At 54.7% G+C, this 25,277-nt stretch overlaps 11 protein-coding genes across 12 annotated transcripts; 3 read left to right on the plus strand and 8 right to left on the minus strand.

The window, feature by feature from the left end:
• Positions 1-272: 272 nt before the first annotated feature.
• On the plus strand, positions 273-1,625 carry PV07_12061 (uncharacterized protein; the record flags this gene model as incomplete). Its single annotated transcript, XM_016399552.1, has 4 exons — positions 273-316; positions 510-1,137; positions 1,214-1,453; positions 1,515-1,625. 4 exons carry the CDS (start codon positions 273-275, stop codon positions 1,623-1,625), a joined length of 1,023 nt encoding a protein of 340 aa, XP_016244114.1.
• On the minus strand, positions 702-3,941 carry PV07_12062. Of its 2 annotated transcripts, XM_016399553.1 has the most exons (4): positions 3,774-3,941; positions 3,629-3,702; positions 2,327-3,566; positions 702-2,262 (listed from the first exon to the last, which is right to left on the minus strand). In XM_016399553.1, exons 1-4 carry the CDS (start codon positions 3,851-3,853, stop codon positions 1,695-1,697), a joined length of 1,962 nt encoding a protein of 653 aa, XP_016244115.1. In that variant the 5' UTR covers positions 3,854-3,941; the 3' UTR covers positions 702-1,694. The 2 variants fall into 2 exon arrangements, with proteins under 2 accessions (XP_016244115.1, XP_016244116.1); XM_016399554.1 differs by lacking the exon at positions 3,629-3,702.
• A 224-nt stretch (positions 3,942-4,165) lies between these two features.
• PV07_12063 (uncharacterized protein) lies at positions 4,166-5,477 on the minus strand. The gene is made up of 2 exons (XM_016399555.1): positions 5,311-5,477; positions 4,166-5,244 (listed from the first exon to the last, which is right to left on the minus strand). Exons 1-2 carry the CDS (start codon positions 5,358-5,360, stop codon positions 4,305-4,307), a joined length of 990 nt encoding a protein of 329 aa, XP_016244117.1. The 5' UTR covers positions 5,361-5,477; the 3' UTR covers positions 4,166-4,304.
• Positions 5,478-7,061: 1,584 nt separating this feature from the next.
• Positions 7,062-8,039, minus strand: PV07_12064 (uncharacterized protein; the record flags this gene model as incomplete). The annotated part of the gene is made up of 1 exon (XM_016399556.1): positions 7,062-8,039. One exon carries the CDS (start codon positions 8,037-8,039, stop codon positions 7,113-7,115), a length of 927 nt encoding a protein of 308 aa, XP_016244118.1. The 3' UTR covers positions 7,062-7,112.
• Positions 8,040-11,769: 3,730 nt separating this feature from the next.
• PV07_12065 (uncharacterized protein) lies at positions 11,770-13,728 on the minus strand. The gene is made up of 2 exons (XM_016399557.1): positions 12,510-13,728; positions 11,770-12,414 (listed from the first exon to the last, which is right to left on the minus strand). The coding sequence occupies exons 1-2, from the start codon at positions 13,215-13,217 to the stop codon at positions 12,112-12,114; spliced, it is 1,011 nt and encodes a 336-aa protein (XP_016244119.1). The 5' UTR covers positions 13,218-13,728; the 3' UTR covers positions 11,770-12,111.
• A 472-nt stretch (positions 13,729-14,200) lies between these two features.
• Positions 14,201-15,420, minus strand: PV07_12066 (uncharacterized protein; the record flags this gene model as incomplete). Its single annotated transcript, XM_016399558.1, has 1 exon — positions 14,201-15,420. The coding sequence occupies exon 1, from the start codon at positions 15,350-15,352 to the stop codon at positions 14,201-14,203; it is 1,152 nt and encodes a 383-aa protein (XP_016244120.1). The 5' UTR covers positions 15,353-15,420.
• A 302-nt stretch (positions 15,421-15,722) lies between these two features.
• Positions 15,723-16,995, plus strand: PV07_12067 (uncharacterized protein). The gene has a single exon (XM_016399559.1). The coding sequence runs from the start codon at positions 15,945-15,947 to the stop codon at positions 16,929-16,931; it is 987 nt and encodes a 328-aa protein (XP_016244121.1). The 5' UTR covers positions 15,723-15,944; the 3' UTR covers positions 16,932-16,995.
• A 177-nt stretch (positions 16,996-17,172) lies between these two features.
• PV07_12068 (uncharacterized protein) lies at positions 17,173-18,739 on the minus strand. Its single transcript, XM_016399560.1, has one exon. The coding sequence runs from the start codon at positions 18,314-18,316 to the stop codon at positions 17,561-17,563; it is 756 nt and encodes a 251-aa protein (XP_016244122.1). The 5' UTR covers positions 18,317-18,739; the 3' UTR covers positions 17,173-17,560.
• A 182-nt stretch (positions 18,740-18,921) lies between these two features.
• PV07_12069 (uncharacterized protein) lies at positions 18,922-21,962 on the minus strand. Its single transcript, XM_016399561.1, has 3 exons — positions 21,541-21,962; positions 21,215-21,487; positions 18,922-20,947 (listed from the first exon to the last, which is right to left on the minus strand). The coding sequence occupies exons 1-3, from the start codon at positions 21,901-21,903 to the stop codon at positions 19,247-19,249; spliced, it is 2,337 nt and encodes a 778-aa protein (XP_016244123.1). The 5' UTR covers positions 21,904-21,962; the 3' UTR covers positions 18,922-19,246.
• A 933-nt stretch (positions 21,963-22,895) lies between these two features.
• On the plus strand, positions 22,896-24,386 carry PV07_12070 (uncharacterized protein). Its single transcript, XM_016399562.1, has 2 exons — positions 22,896-23,112; positions 23,230-24,386. Exon 2 carries the CDS (start codon positions 23,270-23,272, stop codon positions 24,212-24,214), a length of 945 nt encoding a protein of 314 aa, XP_016244124.1. The 5' UTR covers positions 22,896-23,112; positions 23,230-23,269; the 3' UTR covers positions 24,215-24,386.
• On the minus strand, positions 24,337-25,257 carry PV07_12071 (uncharacterized protein). The gene has a single exon (XM_016399563.1). The coding sequence runs from the start codon at positions 24,945-24,947 to the stop codon at positions 24,534-24,536; it is 414 nt and encodes a 137-aa protein (XP_016244125.1). The 5' UTR covers positions 24,948-25,257; the 3' UTR covers positions 24,337-24,533.
• Between the last annotated feature and the right edge of the window lie 20 nt (positions 25,258-25,277).

Genomic DNA, 25,277 nt, shown 5'->3' on the forward strand with positions numbered 1-25,277 from the left:
ACGAGCCGGCTCCGGGCACCGGCATCGGGGCGCCTTTTTTTGTTTGGCGAGAGACTTGATTTCGAAAAGACGACTCAGGCAAGGCCGGCCAACTTCATACAATACCTAGCTAGGTACCCTTTGATATCACACAGGTGCCTGCCTAGGTATCTACAGAGGCATAGGGAGGCAAAGTCCCATACATACCATACATACATACCTAGTACCTATATCTATCAGTACCCACAGCCCACATACACACACAGATCGATTGATCGCGTCCTGAGCCAGCCATGGGGACCAAGCCCAAGGCCTTGTTGCTGGGCAAGCTTGACCAGTAGGTTCAACCCCTTGACCCCATGCCCTATGCCTTACGCAACCTGGTCTGCCAGTCTGGCAGCACTTCCCCTCCTTCCCCGAATTGATCCAAGTGAATGCCTAGCTTGCTTTGTAAAGTGATTTTTTTTGGCTTCAGCAAAGCGCTCCCAAGGCTCGATCTGGTGCTGACCCCGGCACACCCCCTCGCACAGCGCTCAGGAGACGTGGAACGGCCTCTCCCCGATCGCCGAGCTGGTCACCTCGCGCGCCCGCAGCCGGGCCGAGTTCATCGACGAGTGCATTCGCGGCGCGCACGACGGGGTGGTGGCGATCTGCGACCGCGCGCCGTCCAGCTTCGCCGCCACGGGGCGGTATGACGCGGAGCTGATCGCGGCGCTGCCCAGCACCGTCCGCTTCATCTGCCACAACGGCGCGGGCTACGACAGCATCGACGTCCCCGCCTGCACGGCGCGCGGCATCCTCGTGTCCCATTGCCCTAAGGTCGTCGACGACGCCACCGCCGACACGGCCATGTTCCTCATCCTCGCCGCCCTGCGCGGCTTCAACAACGGCATCCTCGCCATCCGCGCCGGAGTATGGAAGTCCCCCGTCCCGCCCCCGCCGCTCGGCCACGACCCGCAGGGCAAGACCCTGGGCATCCTGGGCCTAGGCGGCATCGGCCGCAATCTCAAGCGCAAGGCCGAGGTCTTTGGCATGAAGATCCTCTACCACAACCGGACCAAGCCGGGCGATGAAACGATGGCCGATGGCGCCGAGTATGTCGGCTTCGACGACCTACTCGCTCGCAGCGACGTGTTGAGTCTGAATCTTCCCCTGAATGTACGTCTTGAATTGGCAAATCCGCATGCCCCCCCATCTGGCACCAGTTCCATGCTGATTTCTGACCCCCTTCTAGCCAAAGACACGAAACATCATCTCGACCAACGAGTTCAACAAGATGAAGAAAGGTATCATCATCGTCAACACCGCGAGAGGTGGCGTCATGGACGAAGAGGCACTGGTCGAGGCGATCAATTCCGGCCGCGTCCTCTCGGTCGGGTTGGACGTGTACCAACAGGAGCCCAACATCCATCCGGGGCTGGTGTCCAACCCGCATGTCTGCCTGCTCCCCCACATGGGCACATCCACCGTCGAGGTAGGTCTTCTTCTGCATTTCATCGTGACCCATTCGACCTGTCTGCTGACTAGTCCGGCAGACCAAGACAAAGATGGAAGAATGCACGATTGGCAATGTGCGGGCGGCGCTGGAGAAAGGGACTCTGAACACCGTGGTCCCCGAACAGGCGCACCTGGCTGCCAATCTATGACACTGCTGCCGAGTGAAAGGGTCGGTCAGAATCGTAGGAGAAAATTAGTGGCGCTGTGGTCGTCCCCTGTCACAACCACTCGCCGTCGTTTTCGGCACCAAACACTCCCATCCTGGGAGCCGTCAAGTCGCCCACGTCGAGGAGGGGAATGTCAAGAAAGTCAAAGGGATTGGGAAACACATCGGGCACCCGGTGGACCACCAGCGTCCCCAGCAGGTTTTGGAGTCCGTAGGAGGTGCGGCGCGTGTCGTTGAAGATCTCGAGCCCTGTGGGTCCGCCGGGGTTGTTCTTTGTGTCCAGGATCAGCTGGATGATGTCGGCGTATCGCTGGGCGCACAGCCAGCGGGTGGCCATCTGTCGCAGCACGTTGAGGAGGGGCTCAAGGTCCGTCGGCGTGGAGCCGTATGCGTTTTCATAGCCCGTCGTCCAGAGAATGATGAGACTCCTTGCGGCCACCCAGACCACGAAGGCAAACATCGGGTGCAGCCGGTCGAGTTCTTGTGCCTGTAGCGAGCTGGCCAGTGACGCCACCGTTCTGATAGCCTGGCGGCAACGCCCGCGCGCTGAAGAAGACGGTCGCAGATAGGGTGACGTGGTAGACGGAAATGCAGCGACCGTATACATTCGAATGTTGATGCTAAATACAAGAGTTTTAGAGTCGAAGGCATATAGGATGAGATTGGACAACGGCAAGAACTTACAGGTGAAAGGTGGCATGCAGCATGAACCACATGGGATCAAACGCGGCTGGTCGCTCGCGGACCTCCTTGGGTAGATTCTCAAACCACGTCGACATGGTAATGTCCAGCCGCCGAAAGATGCTCTGCCATTCCTGGCAGTGAGCCGGAAGCGACAGGTTGACCGGCTGGATGAGGAGCTGGTTTGAGCGATCCAGCAAGGCGAGCAAATCGATGTTGTGGTGCCAGAGACTGGCAGGGCAGTGGCCATGGGCGGGCTTCGCCTGCACTCCGGCTTGGAACCACTCTGGGGTCATCGTCTGGCCCCAGTCCTCGTCACTGGACGGGTAGGGCATCTTGACGGTCTTCGTGTCGATGCCGCCGGACTGTCCGTGGGAGACGCTGGAGAAGCGGTCCAGACTGTAGATGGTCCAGAACAGGCGCCGCTTCTCCTCCACTGCGATGCTCGACGAGTCCATCCCATCGTCGGGGTCTTCATTCCTGACCAGCGGAGTGTTCGTCTCTGGCGTCGTCGGGGAAGCACTCTTGCCCAGGCCCAGCTGGTGCGCCGCGGTCACCAACATGGCTGTCAAGTTCAACGTTCTTGGGCCAGGGCCTTGGCCGATGGCATCCAATGCCAAGAGAGCGAGTGCTTGAGTGGAAACCAAGGTACAGTTGTCGATGGTCTTCAGCAACACCTGCTCGCGAGACGTCTTCACGTAACTGTCTCGCTCTTCGGCAGAGGGAACCTGTTTCCTCCAAAACCGAAAGGACGCCACCACGATGCCGTGCAGAAGGATCTGGCGCTCTGGCGTGAACATGTTGGCTGTAAAGTTCTGCTTGCAGAACAGGGGAATGTATGGATGGACGAGTTCGAAGAACAGCTCCACGAGTTCCTGCAGCACTGGTCCAGGCGGCAGGCCCCTCTCGGCTAGATCCAGGGGCGGCAGACTCAACGGAGCAGGGAGACGTTCCATCAGCGGACTGGCCGGGAAGTAAGGCATTTCGGGGAGTTGCTGTGACGGCTGCCACATTTGCGCGTCAGGACCATTGTTTCTTCCTGATGGTCCTGCATCACGAGCGGGAGCTTCGAGCACAGTAGACTGGGCGGCGATGTCGGGGCGGACGTGATTCAGCACGTCTTGGATCGACTGATTTATCTTCTCCATGTTGTTTTCCAGGAGGCTGAGGCGCTGCTCGATAGCCTTGCCATAGCCGGGACGCAGGCCAGGTTGTCCTTTCTCTCGGTAGATGCAAGCGGTTCCTATAGCACAAAGATCAGTGCTCCAGTTCAAGCGAGCGTCGTACGCGGGGGGTTGGTCTTACCCGTTCGGCGACATGTGCCACAGTGCGGACGAGAGCTGTCGCATCTTGTCTTTTTCTGCTTGCAGGTCTCGCAGCTATTGGGCGCGAATATCAGCCGACACCCGGCACAACTAGTAGAAAACGTGGGAAGCAATATACAACGTACGCTTTGGACAAGGTCCTGGGGCGTTTGCTGGGCGACCCGAGTATGTCGCCATCCGCCGTGTCTTGCCCATCCGTGGACATGATCGAACTACATTCCTTTTGACTGGGGCGAGGGAAAAGCAGCAACTGACGGGCCGAGTGTGAGAAACCAGAGGTGCGAGTTCGCGTGTCGCGAGAATCAAGACGGAAAAATGCCGCTGGTTGGTGTTTGCTGGAGGTGCAAGAATTGATCAGATCTGCTGATGCCCCGAAACTTGGCACCCAAAGCCACACAATAGTTAATGCTACGTTCACCAACCGCCACCGACATCAACAAACTAGATGCTGCTTGGAGTGAGTAGGCATTCGGTGCCTTGAAGCTATCTCGTGCGAAGTACTTTCGCTACTTTAATGAACGTGAGTGGACTAGTTTTTTTATGATACAGATTACTCCAGGTGAGAAAACTATTCGACACAGACTGGCTACCAGATGCTCGTTAAAAGCTACCCAAATGTACTTGTGGGCTTTGACTCGACTCGGGAGCTCTGACAATCAGTACGCTTTCACTCCTGCCAGTCGTAGCACCTTGTCCGTGACCTCGGGCTTTTCTAGCGGCTCAGAACGGTGTCGAGGATCCGGCGTCCCATCTGGCAGCCTCGCTTGGAGGTCTCTCAACTTGATATTGTCATGCGGCCAGTGCGTAGTGGCTCCCCAAGCGCTGAAGACACGCTCCTTCTCCTCAAGGGCGTCCTTGGATGCCAGCTTAGCCGGGGCGTAGGCAGCGTAGATAACTGCTCTAGTAGTGTTGCTCTTCTCCGTAGGCTCCCCGCCCCAGTGGATGGTGCGCGAGTCCCAGAGGATGAGATCGCCGGGCTCTGCGAGAACCTTCATTGGCTTCAGCCCGCGGCTGGTAAAGAATTCCATGTCCTTGTCGTCGAAATAGCGGTTGTCCCTCCATTCCCAAGTGGAGGGGTCGGTCTTTGTGTCGAAGAACTCCTCAACGAGCTTGGATGAGCCGGGGATAACAACCAGAGAGCCGTCTTCGGGACCGGCGTGGCTCAGGTTGATGATGCCCTGGATGCAATGGAGCCCACGCTTGCGAGGGGCCTGGTCAATATGCGGCCACGGGGCACGGGGTGTCTTGAGGTTGGGCAGGGTGACGTTCAGAGAATCAAACGAGACCAGCAGTTCGTGCGTGCCCCAGATCCTAGCGAAGGCATCGACAACACCAGGCTCCTGGCGAGCCTCCCACATGAACTTCTCGTGGACGACGGAATAGTGCTCGTAGGTATTTCTCTCAGTCTGCACCGGAAGCTTCTCCTTCTTCCACGTCGACGGGTCGTTCGGGTCCAGAGCCGGATCAAAGGTCTGGAGCCATTCGATGGCTTTCTGCTGATAATACTGGGCGCGCTCAGGGGGAACAGCACCTTTCACGACAGCATAGCCTTGAGATTCTAGCTGGTCGAGCCAGTCTCCCTCAGAAGCGATCAATCTATCGATGTTGCTTAGCACTATGGGGGGAACATTAGGGATGGATAGGGAGTGCCTCGAAGCTTACCTGAATGGGCTGTAGACCCGAGTAGAAGCAGTAACGGTTTCAGTAGCCATGGTGGTGGGATGTACGCTTGGACGACGAAAAGATACTCAGCGGTAATGGATTCGATGCCAACTATCCACCCTTAAACTCGCACGTTTGTACTCCGTATATAAATCGGCGAAGAGGCCCTGGGAAGCCTGTTGACGGCCTCATCCAGGGTATTTTGGGTGGCTTTTTGCCCCCGGCGCATGTTTGTCCCGCGTAAGTTCGATTGTATCTCGCCACCCTTCCTCTTCGCTCCGCGCGGGATATCATCGTCGCGGATGTCAGCAACTAAAGGGATTGACAGCCTCGGCCTTTCCCCGGAAGCCACTAATGGACCAAACAGGGGGCAGTGATCTTCGGCAGATGGAGAGGCAGAGCACCTCTGTGTAACATGCGACAATCCTGGACTTGCTGAGGAGACCATATTCCGTCAAGCTGCGCTACTGCGGAGGGTGTTCGAGAGGTCCAGCGCGAGAGCAAGCTAGGTTCGAGATAGCACGGCGCCACAGGTAGCGTAGGTAAAGCCGACGGAGGGCTTGTTCCCCTGGCAAGATGTTATGGACCTTAAGTAACGCGTCCAGATTGGAGTATGTCTCATAGACTTTGTTGAATCTCCCTTTTTCCCATCAGAAGAACAGACATTTGCCACAGCAAACACATTGACAAAATGCGCATTTTCATATCCGGGGCAGGAGGGTATATCGGGCAGATTGTGTCCAAGGCACTCCTCGAGGATGAAGCGAACGAACTCGTCCTCGTCGACATTTTTGAGCCGCCAGTGCCTCGCGGTGCCAAATATCCGCAGCATGCAAGGACGCTGAAAGCAGACCTGGCGGACGCGTCTGCCAACATCGTCCCCGACAGTCTCGACGCTGCCATTCTTCTGCACGGTGTCATGTCCTCGGCCGCGGAAGCCGACTTTGAGCTCGGATACCGCGCCAACGTCGATGCGACGCGCTCGATACTGCTCAGCCTGGCGAGGAAGTGTCCCGGGGTGCGAGTCATCTACGCATCCAGCGAGGCCGTCTATGGCAGCCCCGTGCCCAAGAAGGGCGTCACCGAGGCCGACATCCCCACCCCCGAGATGTCCTACGGCTGTCAAAAGGTCATCTGCGAGACGCTCATCAACGACTTCACACGCCGGGGCATGATCAACGGCTTCTCGCTGCGCTTCCCTACCATCTCTGTGCGGCCCGGCAAACCGAGTCCCGCCGTCTCAGCGTTCTTGTCAGGCATCATTCGAGAACCGTTGAATGGCCAGGTGTGTAAGATACCCCTCAAAGACCGCGCCTGGCGGCATTGGATGTGCTCGCCCAAGACACTGGTGTACAACGTCCTGGTCACTCTGCGGCTGCCTCGCGACGCGCTCGCACCGCATCGAAGAGCAGTCAACGTCCCAGGCTTTGCGGTCACAGTGCAAGACATGTTGGATGCTCTGGAAGAAGTTGGGGGAAGGGACAAGTTGGCTTTCGTGCATGAAGAAGAGGTGCCTGAGCTGCAGTCGCTGTTGTACTCCTGGGCGGACGACTTTGACAATAGCCTGGGTCTGTCGTTGGGGATGAAGCAGGATACGTCCTTTGTGCAGTCTGTTCAGGACTATGTAGAGACCATGAAAGAAGAGTCTGCGAGTACGGTCTAATACAAGATTGAACACTTCAAAAGGGCGTCTAGACAACTTGATTCCCTGAAAGTCTATTAACAGGTCGGCCCTGCTCGATCCTGAACCCTTGGCCGCTCTATCTTTTGAGATGGACACAAAGTAAGAACCCAGCTACTACCTAAGCCTTGCCCGTGGACATCAACCAGTCCATGTGGTACTCTACCACGGCCTGCATGGCGTTCGTCTGCTCCTCTATGATCTTTGTGATGGGCACTTTGCCCGTCAGCTCTCCCTGAACCTTTAACCACGCAGCGGCGACGGGCCCGTTGATGTTGACCTTGGCCATGCCATAGGAGATGCACTTGCGCAGGAGGTCCTCGCCGAAGTAGTCTTCGTGGGCGCCGTGGAGGACCAGGCGGACGCGGTCGCCGACCTGCTTGTGGATGCGCTCGAGGCGAGGGAAGTCGAGCAGGGGGCCCTTGGGTCCGTAGGGGCCATGGACGTTGCCAAAGGCTGGGGCCAGCCAGTCAATGCCCAGAGCGACGAACTCCTCGGCCTGCTCGGGCGTGGTCAGGATCTCCTCCATGCCCTCGGTGTCCGCGATGCCGTCCTCGCTGCCGTTGATCCGGCCGGGCTCGCACTCGGTGATGATCCCGCGCGCGTTGCAGTACTCGACCAGCTCGCGGCTGAGGCGCATGTTGTCCTTCTTGTCGTAGTGGCTCATGTCCACCATGATGCCGTCGTAGCCTCCCAGGTCCGCCGACCGCCGAATCACCTCTGGTGACTGCGCGTGGTCCATGTGCACGCCGATGGGCACCGTCGCCTTGTCCGCTGCCTCAGCCGCCGCGTGCAGCAACAGGCCGTCCGCGAACTCGATCGACCAGGGGAACAGCTGGATCAGCGCCGGCGACCGCTTCGCCTCCGCCGCCCGTACCGTCGCCAGCACCGCCTCCAGATTGTAGCAGCACACGGCGGGGATGGCGTATTTGCCCGCGTACGCCGCATCCACGATGGCCTTCGCGCGGTTTGCCTTCAGTTTGGCTGCGCCAGAAGTGGGAGCCGGGCCGTGCGTGCCGTTGACACCGTTCGTCGTCGTCATCGTCATGTTGCTTTTCCTTGGAAGTCGAAGAAGGGGGGTTTAGATGCGTAGGTCTAGGGCCTGAGGTTTGTCAGAGATGGAAGATATGCAGGTTTTTTGAAATGCTTCAAAGCCCTCATGATAACAATCACGTCCAGGCTCCCCCGAAGTCGGATGGGCGCGTCGTGTTATCCGTTGCCGACGCCCATAGATCCCCCTGCTTGTGATCGGTGTATCATTCACGAGGTCGTGGAAAAGGAAAATGCCGGGCTGTGGGCCGCTGCGGAGGCAAAGGCAGTTGACTCGCCCGGATTTTCTCCTGATGCACCGGAGGTACTCAGGCTGGCAATGCTGGATTGACCATTTACAGTGAAGGAGAACATAAGCAGACCAGACCGATCTCTGTTCACTGGATAGTGCCGAGACCTAGAGCCTTCGCACGAAGCATTTGTTCCGTTCAGTCTCCTTTCTCCAGGCTCCACGTCGGCGCGGCACTATGACTATGTACTCCAGACCCTAACAAAGCGCTTTCCACTTTGATCAATACTTGTGCTCCAGCTCAACCATCAGACAGCACTACGCTTTGATCTCAACATGCGCTGTGCTGCTAGATTTGGCTTCCTCAACCTTGGCCGCCAACGCTGCCTCTTCGGCCAGGGCGTCGCGTTCCTCGACCTGAACAACATGGTCTCCAAATGCCGCTGCGATCTCTTCGAGAGTCTTCTGCTTGGTTTCCCTGGATATTCGTCAGCAAGGCTGCCTCTGCTGGCGCAATCTGGCATGTTACTTACGGGAACCAGAGGTAAATGATGCCCAGGTACACAGTACAGCAACCCACAAACACATAGTAATAGTTCTCCCGGATGTTCTTGAAGGCGCTAGGTCCAGCCTCCGTCACTGTATCGTATATGTCAGCGCAGAACAATCGCTCTAGGGGAGGTACAGACCAGCAACGTTGACGACATAGTGCGCCGTCGCAGCAACACCCATGAACTTATTGCGTAGAGAAACAGGAAGCACTTCAGCGCCGTAGATCCACGTTACTGGGTTGATCAAGCTGTCTGATCCCGAAGTTAGTAGACATTGTGTTATTTGGGAAGCATCAGGGCAGAGTCTTACAGTAGCCAACTGTAAACACGTAGATGCCGAGAATGGCGAAGCCCTTGCCGACACGGTTGTTTGTGTCTTGGAATTCGCGCTGCATGACAGCGGCATAGATCTCGGTGACGATTGTCCAGGCGACACCGATAAGAAGCATCCTAATGAGATTTAGCCGACGAACTGACCTGAGTTCGTCGAGGAGGATACTCACCTCCGCCGGCCCAATCTGTCCGGAAGAAACCCAATGGAGATGGCGCTCGACAGGAAGGCGCATGTTCCCCAGACCGCGGTCAGTGCCAGGACAGTCTGGCTTTGAATACCCAGAGATTTGTAAAGGGTCGCTATACGCATGTAAGTCTACGTGCTGAGTATCGAGCTGGTGGCTGCTTACTTTGATAGTACTAGACCCCTGAGTCAGTAACTGAGTCTAAACCAGCACGACTATGAGAAGAAACATACCTGGATGACATTGACACCGGTCACGGCTGTCAGGACCTGGACCGCGATGGACCTAACCGTTCAATCAGTGCCTGTACGAAAACTCGTGCTGCAGGAGGCAACATACACAAGAACGCGACGGCGATAGAGCTTGAATGCTTGCCCAAAAGAAGGGAGTTGTCGCTCCATCTCGAACTCGATTTGAGATCTCATGAGGCCGAACTCCTGAACAACCTCGTGGGAATGCAAGTCACTGCGGATCTTGATAAACGCCATGCGTGCTTCCTCAACTTTACCCCTTCGAAGCAGGTAACGAGGCGAGTTTGGCATAAAGGTCACCAGGCCGATAAACATGATGATTCCCCATGGGATCTGGAGGCCCAAAGGAAGCCGCCACTGCAGGGAACCGTAGGGGGCATAGTTGCATGCGAATCCAACCCAGTTGGACACCATGATACCGCAGGATAGACCGACGCCGGAGAGACCACCGATTAAACCGCGCGACTTGGGACTGCTGATTTCGGACAGATAGATTGGGACGGTGGCACAAAGGGCGCTGTTGGAGAAGCAAAGTGTCAGTTTCCGGTTGAACAGCCCGGCTGAGTATCACAGATTTCTCCTTACCCAACTGCAATGCCTGTCAAAATGCGTCCAGCAAGCAGCATCCCAATGTTGACAGCTGCTGTTTGGATAATGCACCCAATAGTGACAATCACACACAGCAGCTCCATGAAACCGATTCGACCCAACTTGTCGGCGATAAGAATTTGCATGACCGCACCAAATGCCTCGCCAGCGATGTAGATCGCGCCGACCTGAAGCCCGTCAGCATGTATTCGACAGCGCCCCTCTGCTGGGCTTGGTGCTCGTTCCTTACAGCTCCAACAAGACCAGGATCTGGATGGTTCATGTAGTCAACCCAGCTCTGGTGAGCAATTGCTGCGTTCTCTGTCAGTCATCATGGAGTGTCTAAGGGTATCGAGTTCACTTACTGGTCGACACGATGCCGGTGTCATAGCCCTGTCGTCACAATCCCCGTTAGCTGGTTGGCGACGAACTGGAGAATAGTGGCATACGTATAAAAATGTGCCAATGGAGGCAAACAGGGCGATGCCCAAGGTGTACCGACTGTCAGCCATGATGATGGGTTCACGTCTATCGAGAGAAGCAGTGATTCTGAAGGACGAGAATCTCCAAGGGCATTCACCACAGTAATATCTTGGAAACCCACCACCGCCTGGCTAGACCACTGTGTAGGGCAGCTGGTCTGACTAGCGTTTGTAAGATGCATTTTTTTGCGGGGCGTTATTACCCCGGGTTTTGCGGGGAAGAGATGGGCGCATGCGATATCGCGGCTCATTGTCGACCCGGAACGAGGCTAGGGATTCAAGCGACGATTTTTCTCCCGGCGAGCATGTTTGACCATGGCAATGGGTCTAGACAGACTCATGTCAGTGGTCTGAGGTCCGGGGTCGCAGGTGACAGAGCTCGTCCTTTGCTTTCAATTCGGAATGCAACCTTTTGCCGTGCCTCCCTAGGCGAGCGATAGTCAGGGTGAAGTGTAACCCTGCGTCAAGATTTTTGGGCTCTCACTTCAAAAGCTCGCCGGCTGACATCGGTGGAGATGCGTCATGTCGGTCCTCGTTTTCGGTCCAGCGGTGTTTGTCCACCAGGGTACGGGTGGTCGGCACTTGCCCATGGCAACGACATATTCTTCCAAAGCCTGTAGTGATAGCCAGCCTGCATGACTTCCTAGTCCTTTTCGAGCGGCGTGAGTATTGGGCTCGAAACATGCATCTTATATCCCGAGGCTATTCAGCTTTAGACGTAGTTAGGACAGGGTCTCGTTATCGTGAAGATTGGCGGGCTGAACAGTAGTTCCAAGCCACGTCCCGCGAAATCCGGTACCGACAGGAGGGAGTTTCTGTCTTTTTTTCTCGTCGCCGCTCACTCATTAGTTGTTACTCAAGTAAGAAAGCAATATCAATGCGAGACAGGCTGCCTGAAAGAAGAAAGAGAGGCAGGAGGACCGAGCCTCAAGGTGGCAGACAAGGCAGCCAAGGTTTGTAATGACCAAATTTTCTCAGTTTGCGTGTTGCGCGAGGCTGAGATACTAGGTAGTCATGGGAGGATCTTCCTGATGCTGCTTCTATTGTTAGTAGCGCTGCAATCTCCTTCCCCGAAAAGACTCCAGAAGCATCGTCTGAGAGTCTGAGAAGGCTGTGAATTAAGTTCAATTATACGATGTGTAATTGCCAATGAATCAACAAACAAGATATATTGCCGTGCCCATATTTTCCTCCTCAACAGTTGCAAAACAACCCCGTCCAAAGTCCAACTCCACACGCTGACACCTGAACTTACTTGTCAGTGCGAACGATAGAGGCAGCACCCCATGCCTTGTGTCCAGAACCTCTCTCTCCGATGCACCGGATCCTCAAACAGCCATCGAAACCTCTCTGTCCCACTCAGAACAGCTAGACATGTCCAGAAAGGGTGCGTCTCTTGTTCTGTGAGGCACTTCCCAAGGCAAGGAAGACCACGAGAGCACCGAGTTGACCTATGCAAACTCTTTCGTCACCTCGTCACACCAGTCAAACAGCTTCTTGGCCTCTCCGTTCTCCTTCGTCGCCTCCGCAATCAAATCCGAGCGGACCGAGCCTCTGCGACCCCAGGGAATGATATAACCGCCTTGATCTTTGTCCAAAGTCAAGTCCGGGGATAGACCGGCATAGATCTCGGTATATGCGCCGAAGATTACGGGGTTCAGGAGCAATTTTTGCAGAAGCCATCGCGCCCAGGCGGGGTATTGGTCGTTGGCGTGTCGTTGGAGGTCGGATGCAAGGTTGCCAGGGTTGTATGACTGCAGCCGGACTGGTAAGTCCTTGTCTGCAGATATATCGAGGTAACGATACTGACAGGCAACAAAGGGCAGGAAGGAAGCAAGTGGTTACTCACACTGTGAAGAACTCCATCTTTGACACCATATCGTTTCCCAAACTCGGTCCCGAAGAAATAATTTGCGGCTTTGCTCACGCCATATGTAAATGTATTGCTGTTCGCATCATCCAATGTCTCTTTCCCATCTGCACCCTTCTTCCAGCGCACCCCGTTCGTGGGACTCTGTAGAACTACAGCTAGGCTGCCCGCCCAGCTGACCCTCACGGTGCCCTTGGGTTCGTCCGCTGCGGTGCGCTTGAGGATGGGGAGGAGTAGTTTCGTGAATAGGAACGGGCCAAGGATGTTTGTTTGGTATGTCAGATCCATGCCCTGGGCGCCCTTGGACCCCTGCGGAGGGATCATCACGCCAGCATTGTTATCCAGCCAATGCAGCTTGTCTTCGCGAGACAGAAAATCCTCGGCACTGGCTTTGATAGTGCTCAAGTCGGACAAGTCCAGATGCAAGTATTCGAGCTTGCCTTGGGACTTAGGATGTTGTTCCTTGATGGAGTCGATGGCGGCTAGAGCCTTTGACTCTGTGCGCGCGGCGACGTAGACTTTGGCGTTGTGAGCGTAGAGGATGCTGGCAACTTGATATCCAACCCCAGTATTGCTTCCAGTGATAAGATAGACCTTGCCTGTTTGATCGGGGAGGTTCTTCTCTGTGAGAGTTGGCGCGGGCAGTCCAAAAGATTGGGACCACAGGGCGCGCAGTTTGTACAGCATTTCGGCGACGAGGTTAGAGGGATAAGGACTGTTGGGTATTGACCGTCTGGTGAAGAGAGATGCCAATCACTACTCTGGAGGCGGGGTTTGATGAAGTAGATGTGCGGTGTCGCCGAGGAAGACGCAGGAAGAAATGCAGAATGGGCGGGCAGATTGCAAAATGTCCTTGCAGTTCAAGGGCGCTTCGTGCTTATATGTCAAAGACTTTGCAGGTGTGTGGGACATGATCCTGGATGACGGATTCCTCATACTTCGTATTCTGGTGACAGGTAATGCGCGTCGCCGGAGATAGAACACATCAGGAGATCGACCCTGCATTGACTTTAGGAGAAACCCCCTTGCACCCATGCTTCTGTTTGGTTCCGGGGTGACTCCGTGCCAGGGTTTTGATATGTCGCAGGACACCGAATGCGCAGGCACCGATCATCCTGGCGCATCGGGGCTGGATCCATCGTCGCCTCGTCAACAGGGCATAGAGATGCAAAGGCGCATGATATGATGCGCTCTCACATGAACTATGAGTAAGGATGATGGAAAGGACTCAGGCGAAAAAACTGGCAGCCAATCCACGCCGACTTGTCAGTATCGTGCATTAGCGTTGAGCTTGATTCCCAGCATCGGCGGGGGCTTTGTCACCGAGGCCATCACTGCTTACGGCAATGGCACCAATACTTTTCGCTGGGGGGCGACAGGGGGCTCAATGCGAGTGGCGGGCGGAGGGTGGGCACCACTGCTGCAAGCCCCCGGCGTTAAAGCTGGGGCAATGCAGGAAGCAGCGGCCACTCCGGCTGAAACAGTGGATAGAGCTGATCTCAGGGCGTCGCTTGGTGGTAGTATAGAAGATTGCTCTTGTTCGTTGCAAAAAATACTGTTGCCTAGACGAACATTCTCTTTAGTGAGAGACACTAGGTAATTTCCTACAGTCGCTGCCATTGAATGGAACATGGTCGAAACACTCCTCGAGAGAGCAGAAGACTGACGGCTCAGTCCAACACCAACGTCTCCCCAATGTCCAAAACACCAATCTCCTCTCCCCATTTCAAGCCCGCCTCTTCAGCAGCCATCTTCCAGTGCTTCATCGGCGTGCGGACATCTTCGTAATACTGAGACAGGCCGCCACGAACTGTCCCCCAGTGCATCCCGATCGATCTCCTGCTTTTCACATCTTGATGTATTCGGATCGAGTCCCACGAGTTGGCATGGACGTTGGACATGAAGTCCCTTGGTTCACACAGCCCAATGGGCAAGAGGGACAGGTCGAACGGGCCCAGCAGATCACCAATCTGCTTGAAAGCTGGACACGCAGGCTGTGCGTCTTCTTCCTCGCGGGACAAGTTCATGGAATGGATGGATCGATAGGCGGTGTCGCCAGCAAAGTAGATCCTTTTGCCGGAGCCCTGCAGGTCTTGAATCGCATACGAACACCACAGATCGTGGTTTGAGTCCCATATGCTTCGTCGCGAGAAGTGCTGTGTGGGCGTACATGTGATCCGAGCCTTTCCAATCCCATTGACCTCAATGTCGACTCCCTCCCACCAATCCAGCTCGGTAATGGACGAGCGATCGATCCCGATTGCCGTCAGCCAACGCGAATTGTGCAGTCCCACCAGAAAATGGACTTTTGATCTTCTCCGGGCCCAAATCGCCTTTAGAGTCTCTGCGTCGGCGTGATCGTAATGGTTGTGGCTGATGACGACCAGGTCGATCTCGACAGCATCAAGCAACTCCTCCAAAGTACACGGGGTGGGTGTATATCTTTTAGGGCCAAACCATGTGAATGGAGAGGTCCTCTCCGAAAACACCGGGTCACAGAGGATGTTGATGCCCCGTAGCGCGGAATCCTCCTTGCCGGTCTGCACCAGAAAACTAGCATGGCCGATCCAGGTCACCTTGGGCCCTGGGTGAGGCGTGGAAAAGTCGACTCGCTGAACAGGTACCAGCTCCGAGCGGTCATTGGGAACTGGCACAAACGTTGGGCGATCTTTGCCAAAGCGAACTTTGACGATGTTCCCCAGACTGTGGTGGCTGGGATTGAATGACGGCCACGGGTTTCGGAAGGCTTTGGGTGGGTTGCCGATGTGATGGTCTTTAGGCTCGTCTGGAAGCAGCGAGGGCAGCTTTTGGATCGACACCATCTTGAGCCTCCTGAGTCTCTGAAGCCCGATGAACTTGATGTGCCACGGAGCAGAGATCTGGCAGACCGGTGCCTGGAGATGGAGAGCTCACTGGACTTGTCGGACTCGGATTCATCCGCCCGCCACACGGCGCAGTCGTGATCCCGCGGCGCGTTCTGCTGTCCAGCTGTTGTTAGGTTTGGTGTGGCTGGCCATCTTGGTTTTTGGGACGGACGTCCGCCGCATCCATCCCGTTCATTATGGCTATACTGATATCTACCGGGTACCATCCTTTGATTCAAGATTCGCGCCAAAAGGCCAGCCGACACGGAAAAGAGAACGCAGTCATATGCAAACCAAGGCCAGCTACTCGTTTTGGCATCTTCGCCTCTCTCCAGACCCCGCGTCTGACTCCATCGGCCTCAGGCCAACTCCGACATGATCGACCATGATCCGGCATATAATCCACGGTGAGTTCATCCATCTCCTTCGAAGGCTTGTTGGAGATCTTCACAGCACCTGCTTGCACTCGATTTGAAGAAACATCCGCTGTGTGCGTCTCCGACTTCACATCTCGCACTTACTCTCCCGTGGGAGGGCAGCGACATCAGCCATGGTCCCTCCACTGATTGCTCTGGAAGAGCATTTCTTCTCCCAAGCTGTCCTGGCGGGTTCCGCGGATTCCTACTCAGAACAGCTCAAGCATATCCCCGGCTTGATCGACAAACTCGCCGATGTAGGCGATCTCCGTCTGAAGTCCATGGATGTCGGGAAGGTGTCGTTGCAGATTGTCTCCCACGCCCCTGGCACCATGTCGGCGTCCCAATGCCGGTCTGCCAACGACCAGCTCGCCGAGGCAGTGAAGAACAACCCAGACCGCTTCGCGGGCTTTGCGGTCCTGCCAGTCTCGCAGCCCGCAGAATGTGCCGCTGAACTGACCCGCTGCGTCAAGGAGCTCGACTTCGTCGGCGCCCTAATTGAAAACCACGCTGCGGATGGCACGTACTTTGATGGGTCAGCCTATTTGCCCATGTTCCAAGCCGCCCAAGACCTCGACGTGCCCATCTACTTACACCCGACGTGGCCCACCCAGGACCTGATGTCGCTGCTTTATACGGGAGACAACATCCCCCGCGCTGCATCGATCTCTCTCTCCTCGTCGGCATTCGGATGGCATTCCGACGTGGCCGTGCACGTGCTGCGCCTTTTCGCGGCGGGCCTGTTCGACCGGCTGCCCCGGCTCAAAATCATCATCGGCCACATGGGCGAGATGCTGCCCTTCATGCTCGAGCGCATCATGCAGCTGTCGCCGCGCTGGGGTACGCGCCAGAGGGACTTCAAGACCGTGTGGGACGAGAACATCTGGATCACCACGAGCGGCGACTGGAGCGTCAACCCCATGGCCTGCATTCTGAAAAACACCAAGCTCGACCACGTGCTGTACAGCGTGGACTATCCTTTCGCCCGCAACGAGGACGGCTTGAAGTTTATGGAGGAGCTGGAACAGAGCGGCCTGGTTTCGGTAGAGCAGTTGGAAATGATTGCGCACGGGAATGCAGAGAGGTTGCTGCGTGTTAAGCACAAGAAGCGCTGGGATTGAGGAAAGAAGCTCGTCCGGGCAACAAAACATTCCGGAATTGATCATCTACTTCCACAAAGTTACAATACATAACCCGGTAGACTGTGCATGATTAGATGTGTATTTCCATGCTCCGGTCGGTTCGCAAGCCCTCAGAGCAAGTGAATTGCTGCTGCGACGGTGGCCAAAACATGCTCCCTCGTTTGACGGCCACTCACCAGACATCTATACTCTGTAGACTCAATGCATTCCTGCTCCAAAGGGGGCATATTGAACGTGGATACGTGACACCGACCGGACATGGCTCAGCGGAGGCCACCGCCTTCATTGGAAAGTGTATAAAAGTGCGTAGAGGACTGAAGGGGAGGGACCAACCCGCTTCATTGACACAGAAAGGATGGCAAGATATGATTGGCTAGATGATTCGATCCGATATCGAGGTCGTAGTCTTGTTCACAGTCCAGACAACTTGTTCTCTAGCAATCCCAGGCCTGTCCTTCGGCCGTGATGCTCGCCAGGTACAGATAGATACTCCATTCCCGTAGGAGCGACAATTCCGCACATACCAACCAACTCCATCGCTTCATTATAGGTAGGTCAGACAGCAATAAAAGGTCTCGCAACAAACAGCATATCTCTGCACTCTTTCATTATCGTCTTGAAACCTTCCTCATCGGCCTTCCTCCTCCTCCAAACTCCGCTGGATCCACAGTCCTAAAGCCACTTCTGCGACTGCCTTTCCTAGGCGGCGAGCGTTCGGGCGAGTGCTCTTCAATGACCTCAACAATGTCCTCCTCGACACTGGACGGGCCAAAATGTTCCTCAACCACCACCGTCTCTTCTACCACCCTACTCGACCTGTGGTTGCTGACGTGGCTCATGGGCTGGCTATGGCTTCTGCTGCTCGGACTGCTTCGGGAGGGCCTTCTTCGGTGATGCCGGATGACTTCCTCTGTCACGACCTCACGGCCGCCTCCCCAACCTGACAGGCGAAATAGTGAGAGAATTATATATAATATAAGGATGAAGCCACCGACAGAGCCGAGGACAATGCCGACCAAGGCGCCGGGGGCGGGGCCGGAGTTGAGGCCTGCATAAGTGGTGGGAATTGCGAGGACGGCATTCTGTCGTTTCTCGAGACCGGTGGAGGGTTGAAGGAAGATAGGCTGCACGAGCTCGCGGCGGGACGGTTTGGATGGCGACGTCGAGGTGAGGAGCGTGCGTCTTGAGAATTGCAGCACCTCTCTAAGGACAAGTGCGAAGAAGGACGCGATGGAAGTTCTGGAAGTGGTGACCGACTGCTTTGGGGAGACCGTCTCGAAGGTCGAGGACACGGAGCGGGAAACCACGGATCGTAAGTGTTCACTCGAGGCGCTGACACTGCGGATGTAGGACGTCGGCGCCATTGATTGAGCTCGGCCCCTCCGCTGGGGGAGATCGAGAATGAATTGCGAGTGCTCTCAACACCAACCGCAAAATCCTGTCCTCCTCTTTTGCGGTTTTTGTTGCTGCTTATATATTTTCTTTCTCTTGCCTGCCTGTCTCGTGCGTGCTGCCCAACCTGCACGGGCGTCTCACGAAGGCTGTGGGAGGTGGAAATTCAGCTGATTGCGGGCACCAATGGAGACTCGCGGAATAAGTGCGGTGAAGGATAGAAATCCGTATCGGATGTCGAAAGAAGAGCAGGAGTCTGGAACCAGAACGAGCGACTATTGCAGGAATACAAGCCAAAGCAAGCAGGAAGCCACAGAAAGTTGCTTGGTTCAGAAAAGAAACGGGAGAAGAAGGCAGAGGTTGGTGCTGGGTGTGGTGCGGTGCGCTCACTCTTTTTTCTAACGTGATGGAAGATTGAGATCCCAGCCACGTCTGTCCACTTGGTTTAGCTTCGCGGCCTGCGACCTTGAACCTTGCACCGCGCCCCGCTGCGGCCCGCGAGGTGCCTAAACCACTACTAAGACTCGGTACTACGACATCATAAGGCTCGCTCCAAGATATAATCCGGGTGGTTGGTGTTTGACCATCTCCCGTTCCACTTCTCATCTGCCTTCCTCATCTCACGCGCGCCTCACGCTCGAGTAGTTTTCCTGTTGGCGAAATAAGCCCAATCCGCTTCTTGAGACTTCTGACACTTTCTATGCCTCTGACGCCCATTTGTCTCATGTGCGGTGTACGCACTGGCTCTAAAGTCGCCAAAATGACTGAGTGCCATGCTGGGGGGTGACAAAGGCGTGGACGAATATTACACCACTCTCCAATACTGAGTAACACAACTCGATAGCGTCTTGAGCTATTCTGTCAAGCGCCTAATGGACATGAATGCCCCCGTGGTATCTAATTCAAATGTCATCCGGATCACCGAGATCCCACTTGCGCGTCGTCAATTTGCGCTGCTTCTTGACAGCTGGAACTGCAGGTTGTGAGTCTTCCAGCACTGAGACCCTGGTTGCACTTGAGCTCCTCAACGATAGCTTCCGTGGCGAAACATCACATATGTCCAGCCCATCGTCGCTCTTCCTGGGCTTGAGTGTCGCCTCGCTGTCTCGATCTTTGGTTGACGCCCTTAGTGAAGCTAGAAAAGGGTTGGTCGCAATGTTGGCGTTGGACGACTCTTGCAAAACCAAGCCCTTGACAGGGGACCGGGACGTGGCCGCGCTTCGAGACTTCTTTGTCGGACTTTTTGTTTGGAGCTCTTGTTGCACAGCTCGCAACTTGGCACGGAGGCATTCGTTTTCTCGCTCAAGCTCTTCGATCCTCCCATCACTGGAAGCATCCTCGTGAATCGTGATCTTTGCCGTTTTCTCGAGAATTTCGAGCTTGCCGTCCACGTACGCCTCTCCTCGCAGTCTCTCTTGCTCCCATGCAGTTCTCCATCTTTCTCTCTCTTCATCCAGCCGTTCTTCCATCTCTGCCCAGCATTCCTCGCGAACTTCTTGCTCCTTGACAGCGAGCTTCTCTTCCGCTGCCTGCAGCTTCAGTTCTGCCTCCGTGCGTTTGATTTCTTCCTCCGCGAGTTTGACAGCCAGGAAATCGCATTCTTCAGCCAGTCTTGCCGCCTCATGGGTTGCCTGATCCAGTTCTTTCGTGATAAAATACGCATTTGCAACATCGTTCGGAGTGCACCGACCCGTTTGTGATATCTTGCTCTGAGTCCCAGCCAAAATCGTGCTAGTCACACTAGGAACCCTTGGAACGGTGACCTCTCGAGCCATAGCCGCATATCTCAGAATCTGACTCGTGGCATTGAAGTCTCCCAAAGGATCAGCAGTGACAATCATCACGCCCTTTTGTGGTGGTCTGCATATGGCGGCATGGTTTGAGGACGGAAAGGAATTGGAAAAGAGAAGCTCCGTGAGCTTGCACTGTCGAAAGGGAACGATGGGCTTGCTTCCTTCCTGTTGGCAGTCATTGATGACCTGAAGACACTGCCCGAGGTACATCAAGCTTTCGTTAATCTTTCCTGCTTCCGCCAGCGTCGATCCGGTGGTTTTGGCATTGCGAGCGCGTTCGGACCCGGCCAGATCACAGATGGTCATGGTTCCGCCGGTCCAGGGAGGTTGGGAGGCCATCAGATACCCATCATTGTAATTTGGTCTCATTCGCTTTTTCACTTCGATGCAAAAGAAGCCATGACTCCTGGAGCTGACACTGTTGCTTCCAGTTCCTGCCACTCTTCTTTCGGTAAGGCCCGTTTCCAAGACCATCATTGCTTCATCATAGCTTCCGCACACAACTTTCCGGAGCCCAGCAACCACTTTCATTTCTGGCGACATTTCGGTATTCTTGAACAGTAATGGACGCCGCAGTAAGCCCTTCTGCAAAGCTGCTCCTTGCCGTGTCGACGTGGGTGGTGCATTAGGCGACGTGGGATTCGACAGCAGGTCAAAAATACGATCGTTGTATACTTCGTACATTGATACAAGGACAACGTACTCGGCTTGCTGTTCGATGTCCACTGTATAGGCTCCTACATCAGGATTCTGTGGGAATGTGGACGGTCGAGGCGGAGGAGGCCTTCGGACGGGGTGGCCGATAGATTCCTTAAATGCCATAGATTTAGCAGGGGACTTCAAGCTTTTCAAACGACTTAAAAATGGAACTTTGGATGGCGGGCGCCAGGGTTCCTTCTCGAGCAAAGAAACCGTGTCTGGGATACTCGACAGCAACTGCACGGTTGACAGAGCACTACCTGTGAAGTGGTCTGGTATAAATGCCAACGGCAATGGGTTTTGAACAGTGCTGGTATTTGTGCGGGTTCGGGAAGGTGCGGGAAATGAGCCGGGAAGCCCATTCTTGTCAATGCCTACCATCATGGGAGTTTGAGCGCGTGACATAGGTGTCTGGGCTCGTGATAATCTGGCTCGGTCGCCGTCGCCGTAGATTGACTCGAGGAAGGTGGTTGCCGACCAGATCTGGGCTTCAGTGGGATCAGACGCTTGAAGAGATGAGAGGAGACTGGTATCCGTGGGGAGATCTGGGTGATGCGGTCGACGTATATTCTCGCCAATTGATCTGAAGAGAACGTCGAGAGTCATCTGCGTGAGTCCCCGCTGAGACTTGGATCCAAGGATTGTGTGGCTCTATTATCGGTCAGTGGCGACGGAGAACTGGTCTCGACACAAGGCGCTCTCACCTTCCCACTACCAGTAACTCCCAGTGTGGCAACAAGACCATCTCTTCCGGTCTGCAGCACACTCTTTATCGTGTCTGCCACCCCAGACTCGTCGAATATGTCTAACTGTGCCGCCTCTTCTTGGAATACCTTCGTGAATCCAAATCTCTCGATCGCGCGCTTTCTCGAGTCGTTTGGAGGTTGTAGGGTGATGTGGCTCGAGAATGAATTGCCCACATTTTCGTCGCGTTCGGCTACCGCGCTCGGTGGCTCCACGATGAGCCACGGTTCAGGCCTTGACTGCGAGAGTTGGAATGGTGGGCGAAGGCGCAAATAGACCTGGAACAGAGAGGTTTGTGGTGCCATCTTGGTCGAGTTGTCCATGATGACGAGCGAGAGTCGGTATTGCGGCAGCTGGGTTTACTTTTGCAGGTCAACTTTACGGTCGCTGGAGTCAATCATGCCGCAGTGCTGATGCAGAGTGACTTTGAGGTTGTCGCTCACCTCTTGGCGTTGTTGTGGGTCGCCCGATTTGGAAAACTGGGTTGTTGCTACGGCAGCCACTATCTTGGGATTCGGCGGACAGCTCCCCTCCAGAAACACAGGCTTCATTTGACAAACCTAATGGTATGAAAACAGTCAGTCCTTTTGCCTTTCATCCGAAGTCCAAGCCAAGAATCAAGTTTCTGGTTCTCAAGCACTCAGTTAGCACCCAGTCTTCGGTCTAAATAATAAGGTCTTATTACGGAATATCTAATTAGATAGAGGCATAACATGAGGATTCTAGAGAAGGTGTTCCCCGTAATGTGAACATAGGTCTATTTGTCGGACTCGTCCTTTGCCGTGTCGTCGTGCGGAAAAGTCTCTTCGGAGAAAAGCATGGTCGTTATAGGCAAACTGGGACCTCGCCGATTGCTTGACTGTGTACATCAAAGATATGCATGTTCCATCCAAGACTCCTATCAAGAAAACCCCTCGCCAGTCGAGGTCAATGCCAGGGCCTGTGTTGGTGATCAGATTGATCAGCGGGGTTCGGAATCGGCGTGAGTGCAACCGGTCGAGGGGCTTGAATGCAAGACAAAGCGATGATCGGATGAACAAGTGACGGGGAAGATGTTCTTGAAGCTGGAAAGGCCTCCAAGCGCAGTTGCGTCATCAGCCAAGGCGCAGAAAGTGCAGGTAGACATGCTTCGGCTTAGCCAGAAGCCGACATGAACAACCATGTCTAAGGAATTGGTCAGCTCTGCCACAAGCTGATCAGCTTCCTCGTGCTCCTTGTCCGGTAGCGTCACAAAGCCCCAGGTGCGAGGGTCCTCGAACCACATGCAATTCTTGCGATTCTCTTGTGGCGGACGAATCGGTTTGCTCACAGTCTCGGCTACCGACCAGATCGACCCCTCCAACCTGCCCTCTTTCCTGATCGTCAGCGAAGGCCGAAGCGCGAGGACATGACTAACACTCACTCCTCAGACCCTCCCTTGACGCCCGAAAATGGCAAAGACATGGTTACCTAATGTAACGAAGTGGTCGGGACCGTTGAAAGAAAAGCTTTTGCATGAATTCTTTCCAAGGGATTTGCCTATATAAGAGCAGGTTGGTTTGCCCAGGCAAGACTCTTTGTCCAAGGAACACAAACATCACTCCAGACAATCTCTCGGTTCATTCGATAGCATAATACATCTGTCAGAGGAACTAAAACGTCATCTACAGCGTGTAAAACCCGAAACTGGCTTTCAAGAATACCTTCAAAATGGCCCAGAAAATCATTACTGTCTTTGGAGCTACGGGCAACCAAGGTGGCAGCACGGCCTCTGCTATTTTCAATAACCCTAGCTTGTCTTCCAAGTACAAGGTTCGCGCCATTACTCGCGACACATCCAAGCCAGCAGCGCAAGCTCTTGCGTCCAAGGGCGCCGAACTAGCCAAAGCCGACATCAACGATATCGAAAGCGTTAAAGCTGCTGTCGCTGGTTCATATGGTGTGTTTGCTGTCACAAATTATTGGGAGACGCAGTCCAAAGATGCCGAGATTAAGCAAGGCAAGAATATCGTCGATGCGTGCAAGGCCGCCGGCGTCAAGCACTTGGTTTGGTCGACCTTGCCACATGTGACTAAGTTGACTCACGGCGAGCTTACCAAAGTCGAGCACTTCGAATCCAAGGCTGAAGTGGCAGAATATGCGGAGCAGGTCAAAGGCGACATGATGGTTTCGTACTACATGCCGGGGTATTTCATGTCCAACCTCAAGACTCAAATCAAGCCAGATGAACAGACTGGGGTGCTCACGCTTACTCTACCGTGGAATCCTCAGAATACATGGGTGCCTTTGATCGACATTCAGAGCGACACGGGGTTGTTCACGGTGGGCCTCCTCGAAGCTGGGTCGGCGGCCAATGGAGTCTATGTCCATGGTGTCGGCGAGTGGGTGCACCCTCAGGAAATTGTGGACACGCTCTCGAAGCTCAAGGGCAAAGAGATCAAATTTGTCGAACAACCCGCTACTGTCGAGTCCGCTGCGAAAATCGGGAACAAGATTGCAGAGGAGTTGGCACAAAATATGATGCTGATCCGAGACTGGAGCTACTACGGCAAAGGAACCGAGAAGACCCAGGCTGAGAGCGACAAATACTTGGTTCCTGGCTCGAAAAAGGTTTCGTGGAGGGAATTTGCTGAGCAAGCTAAGTGGCCGTTCTAGGCTGAAGAGGATCTTAATCCAAGTGTGTCGTCCAGCCGGAATCAAGGTAAACGGCCAATTGCATGGACTATGGAAAGCATGGAGGGAAAAAAGGATCCTTTACAAGCCCTGAAAAGGCATTTCAAGAAAATCATCAACTATTGATCATGTGGCTCTGTCTTCGCCTTTGACTTGTCCGTCTTGCCGTCCCTTTCCACCTGCTGATGCTTGCATGCATCCAAAACTGTTGGCAAAGCCCTGAATAGAATGACCATGGGCAAGTCTGCGTGCCGCCCATCAATGATACATGTACTATCCAGGTCTGCATAGTCGTGTAGACTCAAGCTCCGTCTGATATCGGTTTGATCTGACCAAGGGAACCCCAATGCTCAATCAGCTTCCCATCCTGCACACGCACAAAATCCATGACCCGAAACTCAATCATCTGATCTGATGCGGGCTGGCCGAAAAGCTCGCCAACCTGCCTTCCACGGATGATTTTGTTGGTGGCCACGACATCGCCGGTGCAGACACAGTGAATGATGTCCACTTTGATGTCCAAGAGAGCTTTGTGCAGACCACGCATGATGTTTTTTACAGCCTCGCGATCTCCAGCAGTACCAGGGCGGTGGGTGTGGTCTATCCAGTCTGGATGGATGGATTCGTCAATGATGTCGAAGTTACCGTTCTGTTGGACTTCGGTGACCATGCGACGCACGAGGGCGATGTTTTCTGATTCGGTTTTGGTGCTCATTGTGAACGATCCTGCTGGGGTAGAGACTTGGAGAGGGGCAAGGGATCGACTTGCAAGGTGAATACACCGTCAATGCGAGACCTGTGGCTGCAAAGTAGCGAGTAAGGCGCGCCAGGCGCCCTCCTTCACCTACCTTTATATGTGCTCATGGTGCTCTCGGTTGCCCTGTTTGACGGAGAATGATTTTGATCTTTAGAATTGGGATCGGGCCCTCGACACAGCTAGATTCTGCAGCCATTGTCGGGAGGTGTTGAGGTGGTGCGGCACGCATACGAGTACGAGGAAGTTGGTAGACCGCAGTTGACAAGTGTGAGGGAGTTGGGTGAACAA

This window comes from Cladophialophora immunda (assembly GCF_000835495.1).
Source record: "Cladophialophora immunda strain CBS 83496 unplaced genomic scaffold supercont1.7, whole genome shotgun sequence".
Lineage (NCBI taxonomy): Eukaryota > Fungi > Ascomycota > Eurotiomycetes > Chaetothyriales > Herpotrichiellaceae > Cladophialophora > Cladophialophora immunda.